Genomic DNA, 19525 nt, shown 5'->3' with positions numbered 1-19525 from the left:
TACGGAAATTCCACAGGAAACTTAACTTTGTTATTGTGAAATTGAAACTCTCCAACACTCTAAGCCTCCCTTTCCCTCATTGGAACAGTGGTTTTTATAATGGGATTTTGCTTTTGTTTTTGTTTCTTTTGGTTTTTGTTTTTAATGTTAGGAAAGACAATTGTTCTGTTCCACAGTCTTAATCTTGAATTTGACATCAAACCTCAAACCCCTCTGTAGACACACCATCTACCTCAAGGTTCTATTATTGTCACAGAGAATACACACTGTGCCTCCCCATTTCAACACGTTTTTCACAAGGGGCTGGTTCCATAATGGCCACCTACCCAGCTGCCTCCCACAAATCAGGTTTCCTTCTGCCTGGATCTGCTTTAAAACTGCAGCTTGACAGCTGTATTTAAGGGGCACTGCAGCACAGGGACCACTCTGCACATTCAGTAAGCCTGCTTTGAGCGTCCTTTATAAAACAGGTGTGGCACAGGCTACAGACACAGAAGACACCAGTATTCTGCCCTCCCGGAACTCACAGCCAGGGGTGGGGAGAGATGGGCATTCCCCTGACAGTCATACAAATGGGAAAATGCAACCTGGGGTAACCACTTTAGAGGAAAATCTTAGGGGCCGAGAGGAAGAATTAGTACAGCAGGAAGGCTGAGCCTCCTCTGGAGCCTCTGCAGAGGTGAGTTTAGAGTTGACAAAGGTGGGAGGGGTGAAGGAGGGAAGAGCAGGGTGTGTTCCAGGCAGAGGGAACAGCCTATCCAGAGGCTCTGAGAACCAGGGTGCCTGGCAAGTTGGAGAAAGGCCCATCACATGTAGCCGAGGCAGCAGAGTGCCACGTTAATAAACGGCCCGTTCATATGTGGGGGTAATTAGTCCAGGAAGATAGATTTCCATCTTGAAGGGGGTTTTCACCCTCTCATTTTCCAGGCCAGGAAACCCAGGCCCAAGAGGAGAAGGAGGCGTCCCACTCAGTGAGTGGCAAAGTCAGCCTCAGCTTCTGGGCAGATTTGCCAGGAAGCCAAACAAATCATATGCCTGAGACCCCCTTGCTGGTACAGCACCTTCCTGGGGTCTGTCTTTCATTTTGTATTTGCAATTGTGTATTTTTTTCTTAAAGAGGACTGCCAAATTTGCTTAAGCTTTATGCCCCGCCAAATGTGAACCTGCCCTTTGTGAGAACTTGGGACTTCTGGCTTCAAACTTAACACAACTGTAACACTGCCTCTACTTACTGGGGTGGAGTCAAAGCTACACAGGGAAGAATCCCTTTTTTGAATTCAGCAAAGCAGAATGTGAGGGAGCTGCCCCCACAGGCTTGGGGAAGGTCTGCAGCAGGACAGGTCAGAGGTCTGGCTGGGCCAGCCCTTTTACACCCCGACACGACTGTTTCTCAAAAGCCCTGATCCCTTTCCAATATTGTAAAGCCACTAAAGATCACTCTTGGTTTCTGTCTCACACCCAGAAACTCTTGCTTTTACATGGCTTATTGTCAGGGACTCAGCTTCCCCAAATGAACAATACCTTTGCCTGCACTGTTCCACCATGATTACTTGTTTCTAATTCATTTATCAATCGATAAGCATAACCTTTACCCAAAACCTCACTCATCTTTCTCACTCATTCTAGTATTTAATCTCTCTTTAGACTTAGTCTGCCCAAGAGGCTTATGACTCAGAGGCTGCAAGACATATGAGTTGTAAGAGGCAGGATCTAGAGGTGTGTGGATCCTAGAAAGTGGCTTGTTTGGGCCCCAGAGCCCACGTGCCTGAGTGCTGGGATTTCTCCAGATCTTCTTGGGGTGAGCAAACCAGGGAACAGTTCCTCCCATGACTATTTATGTATCCTGTAGAACGTGAGCTCCGTGAGAGCAGCAAGAATGGGCTTGCTTTTCTTACCCATGCTGGCTCACGACAGGTGCTCAGTAAGTAGTTGCCGAATGAATGAACAGATGATGTTACCCAGAATTTTAAGTTCAAAGTCCCAGCCAGCAGGTGGAGTGATGAAAGTCATAGCAAATAATAACTGTATTTGCTGATACGGAAGACATCTTATTATTTCCCCCAAAAATGTATCCAAATATTACCCTGCATCTAATGCATCTGAATTACGTCAAATCACTAAGGATAGAAGCAGACGTATTGCTCAGTGTCAAAAAGCAAAATCACTGTCTCTCCTCTACAGTCAGGAACCAGACAGCCTGTTTTCCTTTTTGAAACTTCACCAGAATTCCTTTCAATACACTATCAGGAAAAGTACTAAATTTTTCTTCCACCACCCCCACCCTCAACAAATGTCCCTATTAAATAAATGCCCAGCGTGGGGCCTTATATTCTGCAAGAAATAAGTATTTTGTTTAACCTCAGAGTTACTGCCTCATGGTCCTAATGGGTCCTCAGAACTCATTTTGCCTCACACCCCTTCCCTGAAAATGTCATAGATATAACAACTCTGAGTCCCAGAGTGGACACCTGAGGCATTGCTAATGAGAAGCGGTGTTTTTATAGCAACTTATGTGAACGTATGTGGTGTAACATACTCTCATCTCCTCTCCTAAGGACCCTGGAATGAGGTATTATTAGTCCCATTTTAAAGATGGGGAGGGTGAGGCTAGTAGACTCGGAACAGGCCCTGAAGCCAGACCCCGTGACTCGTCTCACAGCCTCTGGATCCCATTTCTCACATGAGAACATCAGGGCCAAGGCAGGCTTAAGAATAGGAGCATGTCACCTGACCCTCAGGGCTCGTACGCACACCCTGCAGAGCCATCTCTGAAGAGAGGACCTTGCTGTAAATTGGTGGTTCAAAACAAGAAAGGTATTTCCTGCTGGAAAATCTCATCTTCATACCCTCCCTCCCAAGGCTACCTTTATGCTCCTTGTGAATAAAAAGCACCTTGTCCCCTTCCTCCTTGCCTTTGTTTCCCCAGGACTGGATAGTGACTTCCTTGCCGTGCTGAGTGACTACCCGTCTCCTGACATCAGCCCCCCGATATTCCGCCGAGGGGAGAAACTGCGTGTGATTTCTGAGTGAGTCAGCTCTCCAAAACTTGTGCAATCTTCAAAACAGGATAAACTTGGTTTGGGTGAAAAGTATTTGATTTTTAGCTAGAGTGGTCTAGTTCCACAAGTCCTGGTCCTATTATGAGGTGAGAAATTTGACGCATACTGCAACCCTCCTCTTTAATGTGGCCAGTGCTCTAGAAAGTTCCATAGCTCCCCACTGCCTGGTAGATCAAATTTAAATTCCTTAACTTGTTTTTTGAGATCCTTTATGATCCAACTTCTTCTCATATTCTTCTCATCTCCCACCACATGTGCAGTGTTGATGCTATGTAGGAATGGAGACTGGGAAGGTGGCCCCAAGGTCTGGAAATCCTTTGGATGAGAAACAACAAAAATTTGCCTTCTCTCCTCTTACCTCTGCAGTCTGATTCAATATGGGCTACAGAACATGACAGGAGTTCTAAGTCCCTTTTATTTAGATCTTCATTGACGCAGATAGGTGAAACTATCTTTGGTTATACTGCAGAGTATAAATCAATATAGTAAACATTTATTTTTAAAAAGCCTCCAACAGTTGGGAACATTAGCTGCTAATCCCTGAAAAGCAGCTATTTCTAGCACATGGGAGGGTTAACCAGTTGGCTTGCAATGGAGGGCTATCCATTGGACACATACTTTAAAAAGTAAATTTTCAGATGACGAAATATGGGTTAACGTGGCCAGTGACAGATCTTAAAAGAGGAATGTTCCAACCTATCCTGGGTTAAATCTGATTACTCTGTTCATTCATCCTTTGGTTTTGCTATTTACCTATCTCTGTGTTCTTCTCTGTTCTTGTTCTCACAGTGAAGGGGGTTGGTGGAAAGCTATTTCTCTTAGCACTGGTCGAGAGAGTTACATCCCTGGAATATGTGTGGCCAGAGTTTACCATGGGTGAGTACATTTCTCAAATGGCATCAATTAAGCCTGATGCATATGCTAGTGACTCATAAGGTGGAACAAAGATTCCTGCATTCATAGTAGAAAGGAAGGCACTGGGCCAAGAAGAGATAGTCCTGCTCCCAACCCAGTCAATAAGGAAAGGAGCAACCTTGGGCTAACTTATCTCTTCTGCTTTCTGGGACTCAACTTCTCCCTCAGTAAAATGAAGGAAGTTGGACCTTTCAGCTCTAACATGGTGTTCCTGGCACAGAGTGGTAAACAGCTGGGAAATGTTATCGGAGGGCACAGCACAGTGCAGAGACTAGAAGTCAGTGTGTCTAGGTTCAAATCCTGCCTCTGTCACTTACTGGCTGTGTGCCAGTGAACAAGATTTTTATGCATGAGTTCCCTTTCCTCACCTGTCAAGTAGAGATCATAACATACAACGACAGGGATAATAATATATGATAATATGATCAAAGTGTAGGGTTGTTAGGAGAATAAAATGTAATAATACATGTTTAGTTCTTGGAGCAATGCCAGGCATTACAGTAAGCTCTCGACAAATATTAGCTATATTCTAACCAAATACCTATCCAGAAACACACAGAATCCTTAGTGCCAAAAATGCTTATGTGCCTTCCTTGAAAAATGGGTAAGATAAACAAGAGCCTAGAAAACTAGGCTCAACAGAGGAGAAAATAAGCACCCTGCTTTCTCCTGTAGTCATGCCAGTGAGGCCTCTGCAGCCTCCTGGGTGGCTTTGGAGCCCTGCACACCTGGGCACAAATCTTGGCTTCCCTCCTTCCATGTGAGGGTCTTGGAAAAGTCGCTCCACCTCCTGGAGTTACGTTATCCTCATCTGTCAAGTTACCGAGGCTGGAAGTTGGCAAAGAAATGCACAGCATATTGGAAATGGAAAAGAAAGAAGGAGGCATCCATTGATAAACACTAAGTTACTTCTTCATGTCCAGAGGAGGACTCTATGTGCCACATGCTCATCTTGCAAAACAGAGATAACCACCTGAATCCTTTGAAGACCGGAATTCTGCGAGTTTAATTTTAGTATTCATGATCTTAATTGTGAATACCAGGTGCCATTTCCATGCTCAGGATGATAAAGGTAAACAAAACTGGAGCAGGAGCTGCCCTGGGAGTCACGTTCTGAAAGAGATGGGAGTCACGTGACTCTTCTACATCAGCTGCTTACCCTGGAGCCATTCATTCATTAGCAAGCGTGCATCAATGCCTTCATGCTGAAGATGTGAGGCTGCAGCTGGCGTGAGCTGGGGGTGGTGAAGAACCAGGAGAAGTGACATAATTATGACCCTATGAGGCTACCAATCCAACAGAGGTGATCACATCCCTTAACATATCGAATAGCAAGAGCAGGGCTGGGCACGGTAGCTCACGCCTGTAATCCCAGCACTTTGGAAGTCCGAGGCAGGTAGATGGCTTGAGGTCAAGAGTTCAAGACCAGCCCAGCCAACATGGTGAATCCCCATTTCCACTAAAAACACAAAAAGTAGCCAGACGTGATAGTACATGCCTGTAATCCCAGCTACTTGGGAGGCTGAGGCAGAAGAATCACTTGAACCTGGAAGGTAGAAGATGCAGTGAGCCAAGGTCGCGCCACCGTTCTCTAGTCTGGGTGATACAGCAGGAATCCATTTCAAAAAAAAAAATACATAAATAAAAGGAAGAGCAGCAATGAAGTGTGGTGGTTATGGAATTGGATGTCCCAGAAAAAATGCATTCTAATTTTAACTCTATCAACTGCTGACATGGTTTCTTGAGCAAATTACTTAATCACTGGAACCCTTAGTATTCTCATCTGTGAAAGAGAGATAATGCTACCTGTCTTAGTGGGTTGAGATGAGGATTAGGTTTCAAGTGCTTAGTATGGTGGGTGGCGCATTCCCGCCTTTCCTGGGGGAGGGCTTGTTCCGGATCCTAATGGCTGTCTTCCTCCTTCCCAGCTGGCTGTTTGAGGGCCTGGGCAGAGACAAGGCCGAGGAGCTGCTGCAGCTGCCAGACACAAAGGTCGGCTCCTTCATGATCAGAGAGAGTGAGACCAAGAAAGGTGAGTGGCCCCCAACTCATCTTTCCCCATCTGGGGCAGACAAGCATGTTTTGCTCCTGGCTGACTCATTACATGGCTTCATTTTCCTTCCTCCTACGTCCATGCAAATTGATCCGATGTAGTTAAGCTCCCTGCAGCCCACACGCTGCTGGGGAGGCCAGTGGGGAAGCAAGGGGACTAGAGACAGGCAGTGGGGAGCCGGCTGGGCACTGCCACGGGCCTGGCCAACATAAGGCCTGATGACTCCTGCTGGAAATTTTTCCAGCAACTGAGAACAAAACTGAACGCAGTGTGTAGGCAGCATGCTGGGCAGATAGAACGTGGCCTTCGGTACGGGCCTGGGCTGTGCTCTCAAGCTCTGTGACTGATTTGTCTGAACTCAGTTTTCTCATCTGTGAAATGGAGAGAACACCCCTCCCTTGTAAGGGTGTGGTGAGATTCAAATGTAATAATATTTGTGTTGCTCTTGCTGCACAGACAGTCCCGATATCAGTTTCCTCTGTGCTCTGTAACTAAATCAGACAGCTCAGAGAATCAGATGTGTCCTCTCACACAGTCACCATCATCTCTAGCATTACAATTTCCTTGCATCATATGCATTAAGTACCGCAGTAAAAACACAAATAGAGTGAGCTTTTTGTCATGCTTCAAAGCAAGGGTCCCAAGTTCCAATTTTAGCCTTACAAATTACTAAGTTACTGCTTCTCTCTCTCTAAGCCTCGGCTCCCTGATCTAGACCATGAGCTTTACAGTAGGAGAGTACCGTGTTTATCCCCAAATACTTAACAGCTAGGATTTTCCCAGACTGAATAATAATAATAACTTTTTTAAAATTCAGAAGGTATCTTCAAGTTCTTGGCTTGCTTCTTGTACATTCAATATCAAAGAAGAGAAAACACACTATCTGAGAGTACTTCCCATGCACCTAATAAGTGCCAAAGCCACCTGGTGCTAGAGCGCTTCACCAAAATGAGCATCAGCCTTGCTTTCAGAAACCAGGGATCACATATACATGATTTAAAAAAAATCCGAGATCAACTTTTCTCTAAAAAACCCAAATATGCTGGGGGACAGAAAGATCAACGCAAAAGCAAAACATCCTGTACCTGTCCTAGAGGTCCCCGGAGGTAGGATGCCCTGACTCAGAAAGAAACTCCTAAGCTGGCCTGGCCAAAGGGAGGAAGAACCCAGGGTGGGTGCCGTAGCTCATCTAAAAATAAAGATGTCATCAGGCAGACGTGCCATTGTGCTGGGGCTGGGTGGGTGTGGCAGCCCCACCTTGGGTATGCAAAGCTCTGACAGTGTTTCACTTGCTACCCTCGGTCTGCTTACCACACTCTCAGTTCTGCTGACCTTACGGGAAGGCTCACGCTGGGTTGACTCACAGTAGGCCTGGAGCACTGTGAGGGATATGCTGAGGACAAGGGTCACACCCCAGGATGGCATTTCCAAGCTCCATGCCTCTGGCCATATCCCATAGGGGCTCTAGGCCTCTGTTTTCCCATCTTTAAAATAATTGGGGGCAATACCTCCTATGATCTTTCTGAGAATTAATAGAGATTTCATGGCAATTGCTTAGCCCTGTCCAGCAGAGATAGCAAATAATCAATCAGCTCCCTTTCTCCTCTGTCTCTTGGGTGTTTTCCACTCCTGGAACCCCAGAGCAAGAGAGGACCCTGAAACATGGCCTACATCCAAGTCTCCCATTTTGCATTTGAGGAAATCGAGGCACATGCCCACGGTTCTACTCTTACTAACCCATATCAGGTCATTGCTCTAATGAGATTTAAGGAGCAGTAACCCGCCTTTCACATGGTTCTTACGGATACCCAGAAAGATGACTCAACTTCTCCCGATTTCTGAGAAGACTAAGCATAAGTCAGAGAGAGTATAGACAAAGAAAGAGGGAGCATAACTGCAAGGACCCCCCTCAAATGTGTGCTGTGGCAGCATTGGTGGGACAGGGGCTAAAAGAGAAAAACAGTAGGGATCACATCTTGGAGAGTACTCGGGAAGGAGTCAAAAACGACCATGGATCCTGGAGCTACAGGTTGCAACCAAACTACAGTCATTCCATTTGGCCTCAGGATGTGGAAGCACCCCAACTGTGTTTGCCTCAAACAGCAAAGAGGATGAGGCCTGGCATGGTAGCTCAGGCCTGTAATCCCAGCACTTTGGGAGGCCGAGGTGGGCGGATCACTTGAGTCCAGGAGTTCAAGACCAGCCTGGGCAATGTAGCAAAACCGCATCTCTACAAAAAATAAAAGAATTAGCTGGGCGTGGTGGCGCATGCCTGTAGTCCCAGCTACTCTGGAGGCTGGATCCCTTGAGCCCAGGATATGGAGGTTGCAGTGAGCTGAGATGGCGCCACTGCACTCCAGTCTGGGTGACAGAGCAAGACCCAGACTCAAAAAAAAAAAAAAAAAGCAAAGAGGATGAAACCTGTGTTCCTGAAAACCTGTAAGGACCATATGATGAACACATCTGCTTTGACACAATAATACACTCCTGCAGTCTCTAACGGGAAGCAACATCTAACAGAGAAGGGTCTAGTGGAGGGAGAGGCTGCGTCCTGGCATCACTGTTGTATCCCAAGGGTGGGCAGGTCTCCCTGCTTCAGTAGTGGTGGGCTGGTTAGCTGGGTGCCTTGGGGTGAGGACAGGTGGAGCCCACTGACATATCCTCCACCTCCTGCAGGGTTTTATTCACTGTCGGTGAGACACAGGCAGGTAAAGCATTACCGCATTTTCCGTCTGCCCAACAACTGGTACTACATTTCCCCGAGGCTCACCTTCCAGTGCCTGGAGGACCTGGTGAACCACTATTCTGGTAAGAGACATTCAATCTGGAGTGATTGTGATGGTGGGACCCCTCTTAGCTAATTGCTCTGCAGCGCCATCCATCTGGAATGCAGAGGGGTCACCAATAAATGCAGTGATTTACTCTTGTTTTCTGCCTATGCTGCCTTCATGATATGCTCTCTTGTTAATTCAGACTGTAAATTTCAGGCTGAAACAGACTGCCTGCGCATGTTGCCTTAATAAGTAAAATGCAGCTAATCTCAAATTTGCACTCTCTCAACATGTACATTAAACAAGTTAGGTTGTGCCTAAATTCACAACTGCAACCAGCTTGCACATCCTTAAGTGGGCCATACATATTCAAGCCTCTGGGGTTTTGTTCTAGAGTGCCACTCATTTCCCCTTTTCTGCTTGTCAAAATCCTCATTGGCCTTCAAGGCCAATATGAATCGCCTCTGCGATGAAGCTATAGGAGTTAGCAGTGGCTACCTGTCTTTGCTGTGCTCAGAGCATGCTAAGGGTTTCTTTCCCAGCATTCTGATCATGCTTCAACGTAGCCTGGTTAATTGTGTGCTAGGCTGTGTTCCTCAACAGGCTCCTAAAGACTAAGAATTACATTTAATTCATTTTTGTGACCTTCACAGACCCAGGAGAGAGGTCTGAATTCTCCCAGGCTGATAAGATGGGGAGCATCCACTGAGATAAAGCAAGCATCATGTGGTGTGGTGGCTGGAAGAGTGTAGGATACTGCCAGAGAGAGAAAGTTGAGTTATACTGTGAAAGGCCCAAACGTCAGCTCAGGAATCGGAACTTTACCCTACAGGAAAGGGACAAATTGTGAACAGCTGGCTAAATGCTACATTTCCAAAAACCCACTCTGGAAGCTCTGTTTCTATCCCAGATCCACTCACTGTTAGCTGGGCAGCCTGAGGTTGACTGTTTGTGTCTCACTTTCTTCATCTGTGCCAGGCAGACACTAGTAGTTCCCCCTCCCAAGGACACCGTGAGGATCCACAGAATTAGTTCATGGAAAGTGGGGAGGGTGCCTGGCCCATAACCGTGAGCTCCCATTATGCCAGCCACTTTTACCCAGCGGAACATTGCCGTCCTCCCCACTTCCTCTGCATACTGGAGGGAGGAAAGGAAGAGGTTGCTTTTGCTTTGACAGCATCTTCCCCCTTTTGGGTTCAGGATGCTTGACCTCACACGCTGGGGCAACTTTGTTGGCATTCTCTTGTATATGGGCTCTTGAACTGAGCAAGCAAAGTGCATTTCAAGGAGAAATGGGTCCACAGGGCTTTGGTTATCACAGCTGGCCCACGAGAAGCAGTGGGGCATGAGGCAAAAATGGCTGCTCAGGAGAGGCAGGTCCAAGCTCAGATCTGCACCTTGTGAGGCCTTGGGCAAGGTCAGCTACCCCTCAGAACTTGGGGTCCCCATGTATGGGAAGTGGGTGAATATGGGCTTCTAGCAGGTGATTATTAAACACAATTGTTCATGTAGTGCATTCAGCATAGCCTGTCACATAGCAGACGCAAAATAAATGATAACACATATTACTTGTGATATCCGAAAACTTAGCAGCCAGGTAAAAACGAAAGAGGAAGGGAGTCCTGGAAACAGTCAACTTATATTGGTTATGAGAAAAGGTTGGTTGTGGTATTTGGCTTTTAATAACAACAATCGGAGGGGGTGTGGAGACCATAAGTTTTGCATAGACAAAAGCAAACATGAGAAGGATGCTGTCCTAGCAAAGCTTCTAGGGATCATGAGGCCATGAAGCTACCAGGCCAGAAATACCCAAATCTACCTGCTGCTTCTTGACCATGGGGAATATCTCACCCCAGTGCAGCACTGGCGCCTTCCCGCGGTATGTTCCTGGTCATCGAACTACTCAATGGATTACAGTCATCTGTTCACCTCTGTGAATAACTGAAAAGGGTAAAAACCTGAAGTGCTTCCTATGCCCCTTGAGAAACCCCAGGTGGAAGCCACATGGCCACTTTTATCTCCACTGGATTCATTCTAAAGACACAGAATGGGCCGGGCATGGTGGGTCACGCCTGTAATTCCAGCACTTTGGGAGGCTGAGGTGGGCAGATCGCCTGAGGTCAGGAGTTTGAGGCTAGTCTGACGAACATGGTGAAACCCCGTCTGTACTAAAAATACAAAAATTAGCCAGGTGTGGTGGTGGGCGCCTGTAATCCCAACTATTCGGAAGGCTGAGGCAGGGGAATTGCTTGAACCCGGGAGGCAGAGGTTGCAGTGAGCTGAGATAGTGTCACTGTACTTCAGCCTGGGCGACAGAGCAAGACTCCACCTCACCAAAAAAAAAGACACAAAATGAGAGGAATTGTGCACCAGGGGTTTGAATAGACATCTAGCAACAGGTTGCTTATAATTTTTATCATGATGCCTTTAGGCAAATTACTTGGCATCTTGGAGGCTCAATTTTTTTATTTACAACATGGGGATTAAAATGCAATAATCTTCACAGGATTGCCGCTAGTCCAATTAAAAAAAAAAAAGATGCATGTGAAAAATGTGGCACCTAAAGTATATCATGCATGGTGGTTACTGAGAGAACAGAGTGCATGGGGCATAAACGAATTCTAAAATATGGCTGGGAAAATCAAGGGCTGGGGACCTTGAGGGTCTAGGAACCCTTCAGTATAGAGGTGTTGGACCCTAAAGGTGCAGAGGAGTGTGCATTCTGATGAGCCACGCAGACAGGGGTGAATTAGACCAGGGGGTCTGAACCCAAGAGACAGCTGGAGGATGTCTTTCTCCTTCATTTAAGAGGCAATGAGTTGCTTTTAGAATGAGTCAATAAGATTGATTTTGGTCACATTTCTACGGCCCTGAGTAAGTTACTTCACCTCGGATGCCCAGTTTTTCCCTCCCCAAAATGGGTATAAAAACACTGACGGCCAGGTGTGGTGGCTCACGTCTGTAATCCCAGCACTTTGGGAGGCCAAGGTAGGTGGATCACGAGGTCAGGAGATTGAGACCATCCTGGCCAACATGGTGAAACTCCATCTCCACTAGAAATACAAAAAATTAGCCAGGCGTGGTGGCACACAACTGTAATCCCAGCTACTCGGGAGGCTGAGGCAGGAGAATCGCTTGAACCTGGGAGGCGGAGGTTGCAATGAGCCAAGATCGCACCACTGCACTCCAGCCTGGCGGCAGAGCAAGACTCCGTCTAAAAAAATAAACAAACTGACCACAAGCTGATCAAGGCCTCAATGAGATCCAGGGGGTGAGGCTAGCTCAGTGCTGGGCTCATGTTATGTGCTTATGAGTGGTGGTTCTTTTGCTCTTTGTCAAAATGTATTTTTCACCCTGAGTATTAACCTGTCTAAGGAAGGACACTCAAGGAGTGTCCCCTGCCTGTGCTGCACACTGCAGCTGATCTCTCCAGCCTTTGCATCTGACTTCGTCTTCCTCACCTCATATCCTGGGAGGTCATTTCAATTTCCAACCCATGACAGGTCATTATTTCAGATTCCCACTCAATTAAATCTCCCTCTAAATTCATGGTCTCACCTCCCATTTCTCCAAGGGCACCTGTGTGGGTGGACATTTGAGTTCACAGTTGAAGTCAGACTGAAAACCATGAAACAAGGTCTTCCTGGCTTGCCCGCCCTGTGACAGGCTGAGTGTGCTTCTTCCGCTACAAATTCCTTTTGTTCTTTGGCAAGGATGCTCCAGAGAGCACTCCATAAATCCGATGGGAAGTGGGGCCTGTCAGAGGTGTGATGTGCTTTTGTAAACCTGGTGGTGGATTGGCTCTGAGGCCGGGGTGGCTTAGTCCTGCCGGAGGCCAGTGGCACCTCATCCCCTTGCCCACATCATCTCCTCCTGGGGCACAGGAGAAGCACTGGGGTTTTCAGCCTGCATAAGACTGTGCAGAATTTCCTCAATCTCTAAGATGGCTGAGTACAGTAGAATCAAGTCTTTCTCATGATAACATGGGCTAGGGAGAAGCCTTCCAAGATACAGAAGCTACATCGTAATGTGCCTGGAAAGATGGGGGATCCTGAGAGTCAGGCATTTTATACAGAGATTTTCATACAAGAGAAAAAAGAAACGGGTCTATTTAACTTTTATTCTTTTTGTGCATGAGCTTCTAGAGTGAAAGAGAGATTGTCTTCATTCTTTGTCTGCATTCTCTCTTTGCCCTCTTTATCTTTGTTTTCTCTTCCCTCCCTTCCTGTGTCTTCTGCTTTTTGTGATATTTTCACCTCCTCCTCTTCCTCCTCCCTCTCACCTTTGCTTTTCCTCCTCGCCCTCTTTCATTCCTCCTCTGCTCCCTCCTTCCTTTCCTTCCTTCTTTCATTGTTTCTTTTATCTTTCTTCCTAGAGATGTATTTAGTCCACCTGTTCCATTCTAAATGCACAACTTGGGGGATCAGCGCTGTATGCAGCCCCATTCTCACACCCTGTGAGGTTAATTCACTGGGCATTTGCGGGAAACCCTGGAAGGCTGTGGCTTCTGCAGGCACTCACTTGTTGCCTCATTTCTTTCATTCTGCAATTGAGGAAAGGAAAGCTCAGAGAAGTTCTTGGTAATTTATTATTGGGGTAAAGCTAAAATTCAAACCCAAGCTTGGTTGATACTGGATCTTAAACCTGTCTCTCTGCCCGTGCCTGGCTAAGTTCAGAGTATACCAGGGCACGCTTACATTTCTCAAACAGCTGGGCGCATGACTTTCAGCATTGTCACTACCTACCATGCCCCTTTGAAATCTCAGGCCCAGTTCCCCATGGCAGCAGCCAGGGAGCTGCACTGGAGGGTGTCTCAGGCCTGAGCCCCACACTGGCTGAGGCGTCCCCAGGGTCCCTGACCGGCTGTCTGCTTCCCTCCTCAGAGGTGGCTGATGGCCTGTGCTGTGTGCTCACCACGCCCTGCCTGACACAAAGCACGGCTGCTCCAGCCGTGAGGGCCTCCAGCTCACCTGTCACCTTGCGTCAGAAGACTGTGGACTGGAGGAGAGTGTCCAGGTGAGTATGGTGTATGTGTGTGTGTATGTGTGTGCGTGCATGCAAGTGCTCTGTGAACATGTGAGCACAAAACAGTGTGTGTGCCGAGCACATGAAAACCATGGCCAGAGTCAGCCAGCCCTGCTGAAACTGGGGGTGAGCACCCCACACAAGTGCAGACCAAGGGAATCCCTGGGTGCAGGGGCAGCTTCAGGCCTCACGAGGTGTGTGGCAGCTCCCCCTGTTTCTGCAAACATTTACTGAGTCCTTATTCTATGCTAGCAGTATACACTCAGCTGAAATATACCACTTTTCCTTTCCTAATTGTTAGGATCCTAGAAAGTAACACATCCTGTGTAAATTTAATATTATTTAAAACCCACTCACAAAGCTTAAACACATCAGCAGAATCCTACAGTGACTTCTTTGTTTTTTCTAAGAGAAAAAAACTTTCATGGATTTGTTCTGTTTATTCCATTGTCAGCCAATGAATTTTAAAGGATAGCTGTAGTTTGGGATTGGTGGGTTATCTTAATAATTCAGTATCAATCCAGACATCCCATTGGCAAATCAAAGAAAATCAGAGATCAAAATTATGCGAGACATGAAGAAAACTGCTCTTTCTTGTAAATAAGAAAAATTAATTTTTACTAAAATTTACAGTTGGAAGTGTCAGCCATCCAAGAAAAGAGCAGTTCAGACGGGTTCACTGATTTGTCCAAGATCACACGGCCCACAAATGTAAGAACCAGAATTAAAATAATGGGTTAGAATAATTGCAGTTAGAGTAGTTAGAGTAATAGGTTAGGGTAATAATTAGAATAGTAAGTTAGGGCCAGGCGCGGTGGGTCACGCCTGTAACCTCAGCACTTTGGGAGGCTGAGGTGGGCAGATCACCTGAGGTCAGGAGTTTGAGACCAGCCTGGCCAACATGGTGAAACCCTGTCTCTACTCAAAATACAAAAAATTAGCTGGGTGTGGTGGTGGATGCTTGTAATCCCAGCTACTCGGGAGGCTAAGCAGGGAGAATCGCTTGAGCCTGGGAGGCAGAAGTTGCAGTGAGCAGAGATTGCACCACTGCACTCCAGCCTGGGCAACAGAGCAAGACTCCATCTTAACAATAAATAAAGAAAAATAATAATAAGCTAGAGAAATACTCACCAGGATTTTTCTCTTTTCCTCCTGTTCTCATTGTCTTGCCCTCCTCTCTCTATGACTTTATCCCCTCCTCTCTCTATGACTCTCTTTTTTTCCCCTTTCTCTACTGCCTTTTCTTCTGGCCCACAGACTGCAGGAGGACCCCGAGGGAACAGAGAACCCGCTTGGGGTAGACGAGTCCCTTTTCAGCTATGGCCTTCGAGAGAGCATTGCCTCTTACCTGTCCCTGACCAGTGAGGACAACACCTCCTTTGATCGAAAGAAGAAAAGCGTCTCCCTGATGTACGGTGGCAGCAAGAGAAAGAGCTCATTCTTCTCATCACCACCTTACTTTGAGGACTAGCCAAGAACAGACACAATGGTTCATGCCCAAAAGGAACAGAAGTTCCAACTACTGCCTGGGATCTTGCGAAAAGCGAGGTTCCCTAATCCCCGGGAACCTCACGTATTTTAGAAGCCAAGATAAGCCACATGGAGACTGAAATTCGCATCTTCTCTATCCACATCGTGACCAAAGGAAACCCTCCCTGGTGTCTGATCAGGGCTGTGGCATCACGAAACATTGGATCATGACATGTCGGGCAATGCTTGGAAGAGCCCAGCATGTACGTACACACACGTCATGTGTGTGGGAAGGACAAAGCCACTCTCACAAGAAAGGGCACCAGGACTGCTCTCCAAGGAACTGGACCTGTCCAGACAGTTACACTCCGAGGTCATTGGAGAGAAATTCTGTATGGGCAAGGCTAAGAGGGAGAGGAAGCAAAAGCTGTGTCCTGGCAGAAGGCCTGGGTTTGCAGATGGGTGCCCTGAATGGAACTACTTTAACTAATACATAGGGACTTCTGGTATGCTTTCCTCTCTTTCTAAAGGAACTTCATGACACTAAACATTAGCCCAAAGGACCTCTTAGCCTCCAATTGGGAGATACCTTTGGCCTGCTCCTGCACCAAAGCCATGTGGGTGGAGGTCAGATGGCCTCCCTGATTCTGCAGAGGGCCAGAAGAATGAGAGAGAGGAAGGCTGCTGGCAGGGAAATCGAGGAGGCAAGCCTAGAACTGCACCAGCTTCCCTGATGTCTGAAGCCATGGCTTTGCAGCGCAGACAGACCTTCTCTGGGATGCTGGGATTCTTGCCTGTGTGAATGCATCAAGTATTCATTTATTGCCTGAATAGGTATTGCATTAAGTCCTGTGTAAGGTGTCAGGCAGGCCAAAAAAAAAAAAAGATGCATAAGTCTTAACCCCCAACAGAGGTGTTCACAGTGTAGACAGGGAAAAAAATGTATAAACAAATGTGTAAAAAGAGAAATCAGCTCATGGCTTAGGATGGAATTGGAGACAGGTGAGGGACACTCAGGAGCTCATTTTCCAGCTGCTCTTCAGAGTGGAAGGGCTGGCTGGATCAGGTAAGTAAGAATAGCTGGATTTTTTTAAAAAAAGAAATGGATACAGTCTAAAGAATTAACTCACCCGGTACTTTATTCTAAGAAGGGTCTGGCATCCATATGAGGAAAAATGCTGAGCTCCAGGAAAGATGGGGAGTCCAAGTGGATTAATGATGTCATGCATAATTTTAAGAGACAAGGGAGAAAACACAATGTATAGCCAGAGAAGGAGAAGCTCCCAACCAAATCCTGCTAGGAAGAGAGTGGGCTGCAGATGAATCTATGACTCATGTTTCCCTGTTTCAAAGGGATCCTGGGGAAGGAGGGGAACATGCTTGCAGTATCTCTCCCTGTCTGTCTGCTCACATAAGCATTCCATTCATCTGAGCTCATCGTGCTAGTGTTATGTGTATGTGCAGTTACACGATTTTCTGTATCATAGATTCTAGTGTGTTTATACAAGGAGACATCTGTGGTTTCCCCAACAATTCCAAAAGGCTATTTCAAAGGAACCAGCCAATGTATGAGAAATGAATGTAACACTGTGGACATTGACTTCCTGCATAAGGCAGGGTGACCCCCTGAACTCCAGATGTCTGCACAGTATCTTATGTGTTGTTTTCCGTTGTGACGAATGTGATTGGAACGTTTGGGGAGCATCCAGAGGGATTTCTAAGTGGGAAGCATTACACTTTGCTAAGTCATGTATTTATTCCTGATTAAAATAAACCTAATAAATATTTAACCCTTGGCACATAGGGAGAGTTTCTGGGTTGAGGAGGATGGGTGGTTCATTCAGAAGCTCAGTGGGTTTCAAATTTTCAAATAAACGTGCAACTAGAGAGAGAGGAGCAAAGATCACCCAGAGAAATCTGGTGCCAGTTAGCAGCTCAGCATCTTCTTTAGGTGCGGCCTTAAGAAAAAACCAGATTGTATGACTCTGGGGGGTATCTTATGAAACTTGAAGAAGGGCCTAAGGGATTGAAGGAAAGACCAAATTCTGAACGATTGTTATAAAAACATCCCGCCTAGATTTTCTGCACATTACTTGTGATAGCTGCGCTATTCATTCTTCCAAGAATTTCTTTCTGCAGATATTTCTGGACACCTACTAAATAGACACTGCTCAGGTACTGGGGCTATAGCAATGAAAACCAGATGAGGTCTCTGATATCATGGAGCTTGACATCATAAATAAACAAGATGCTTGGTAATGATGGTGATGAGGATGAGGGCAGGCTCCAAGCAGTCGCCTGGCAGGCAGGACATCCTTCAGGTCCAGGCTTAGGAAAGGCCTCCAAGCAGAGGCAATGTTTGGGCTGAGGCCTGAAAGATGAGCGGCAAACAGCCATGTAAAGATCTAGGAAGTGTATGGAGTCAGCAGGAATAACGGGGCAATTCCTGCAGGCAGGAGGAGCAAGACTGCATGCTGAAGGAGCTAAAAGAAGGCAGGGTGGTCAGACTGAGGGAGCTAGGGAAGGAGGGAGTGTACTTAGGAAGTATCAGGAAGGTCCTGCAGGGCCCTAGAGGGTAGGGGATGGCATAGGGTCCATTCTAGGAGACATGAGGAGCCATTGAAAGGATCCAAGTAGGGGGTAAGATCATTTCACTGATATGTTTAAAAGATCATGCTGTGTGGAGGACAAATCTTTAAAATTCCAGCATTGTATTGTCTATTGACACACAAAGTTTGAAAATAAAGGGGCAAAAAATTTTAATGCAAAAATGAACAAAAGGAAAACCTGTGGTGCATTTTGAGACAAAATGGGATTTAAGGTGAAAATAAATTACATAATGGCAAAGAGAGATGTGCAAAAGGAACAAAACATTAAGAAGAAACAATGATTGCAACTTATGTTAATAGGATGATATAGTTTCAGAATATATTAAGCAACTGCGACAAGGACAAATAGATCAATAATTTTATTTGGAGACTTTAATATACAAATCTCAGAAACTGATACAGTAAGCAAAGATAAGTAAATAAATAAATAGGTAGGTAGATTTTGATAACACTATATAACTTTTCTGCCAACAAACGGATAATGTATTAGGTCACAGAGAAAGTACTAATAAATTTCAGAGTCAGCATCTTCCAATTCATGCTCTATGATAATAAAGCAATAAAATTGGAAATCAAATTCCAAAATGATGAATAAAAATTTAAAAATTCTAAGGATCTAAAGTCTAAAAAACAAATCCTTAGGTTAAGAAGAAAATAATGCAATAAATAAAATATTATAAATAAATGACATATTGCTACTTTTCAAAATGTCATGGGTGTAGCTGATAGAAGGTAAATTATTGCTTGAAAGAAATTGATCAGGAAACAAAGAACGAAAGTAATAAGATTAACTTTCAACTTAAGAAGCTAAAGGAACAACAGATAACCAAGGAAATGGGAAGAAGGTAGAAGATAACAAAAAGACATAAGTGAAATAGACTTCTGAAAACACAGCCATAGAGAAGACTTTAAAAAGCAAAACATTGTTTAAGTAGACTAATGTGATAAAAATATGAACAAGCATGATCAAGAAAGATGATGGAGAATGAAAGCAAATCAAACGCAGTTCTGCTTGTACCCATACCTAAAGAGGGAGTGTGCCCCTTGCCAGCAAAGCCCTAAGACGGCAGGTGTGGTCCTCCTTCCTCTCCATCCCCTCCCTACTATCTGGAACCCCTGGCAGCCCAAACTCAACCCTACAGATGAGGAAGGCCTTAAGAAATGGCAGAGAAATATCCAGAAGAAACCAGAGCCCTGAGTGTTCCAGAGACACCTGGACTGCCTACCTTGGCAGATGTTATGAGACAGAGAAAGAAAAAAAAAAAAAAGGAACTTTTTATCCACTAAGCTGCTTTAGTACTGGGTCTCCTTCTTATACCAACTGAGCATTTTGCTTCAATAGGTATAGAAATAAACCTGCCATTACTTGCAGAATAATGAGGAAACTTCATAGAAAACCCAAAGAAACCAACAGGCAAAGCACTAGACGTGACAAAACAGCTCAGCAAATTGCTGAATTCACTTATTTCCTAACACTAGTATTTTCAAACTGGAAAATACAATAGAAAAGAAGACAGCATTCACAATACCAACCAAATGATGGCATGTGTAGGAACTTACCTCACAATGATTTCACAAAACTTTTATTAAAACATGTTCAAAACTGTACAAAAAGACCTAACA

General features: G+C 45.6%; 2 protein-coding genes across 3 annotated transcripts in view; one reads left to right on the top strand and one right to left on the bottom strand.

Moving 5' to 3' along the window:
* Positions 1–18033, top strand: part of SLA (Src like adaptor) — a 39080-nt gene extending 21047 nt beyond the window's left edge. For both annotated transcript variants that reach the window (XM_054499135.2, XM_054499134.2), the window contains 6 exons: positions 2927–3026; positions 3849–3935; positions 5903–6006; positions 8704–8835; positions 13682–13814; positions 15081–18033. In XM_054499135.2, the coding sequence (XP_054355110.2) occupies positions 2927–3026; positions 3849–3935; positions 5903–6006; positions 8704–8835; positions 13682–13814; positions 15081–15294 (770 nt within the window). In that variant the 3' untranslated portion in view covers positions 15295–18033. The remainder of the gene's footprint in view (positions 1–2926; positions 3027–3848; positions 3936–5902; positions 6007–8703; positions 8836–13681; positions 13815–15080) is intronic.
* Positions 1–19525, bottom strand: part of TG (thyroglobulin) — a 279014-nt gene that overhangs the window by 80689 nt on the left and 178800 nt on the right. The gene's annotated exons all lie outside the window — the stretch shown is intronic.

The sequence above is a fragment of the Pongo pygmaeus genome, chromosome 7 (assembly GCF_028885625.2).
Source record: "Pongo pygmaeus isolate AG05252 chromosome 7, NHGRI_mPonPyg2-v2.0_pri, whole genome shotgun sequence".
Taxonomy (NCBI): domain Eukaryota; kingdom Metazoa; phylum Chordata; class Mammalia; order Primates; family Hominidae; genus Pongo; species Pongo pygmaeus.
Note: the sequence above shows the minus strand (reverse complement) of the source record. Positions and strands in the feature narration are given on the sequence as shown.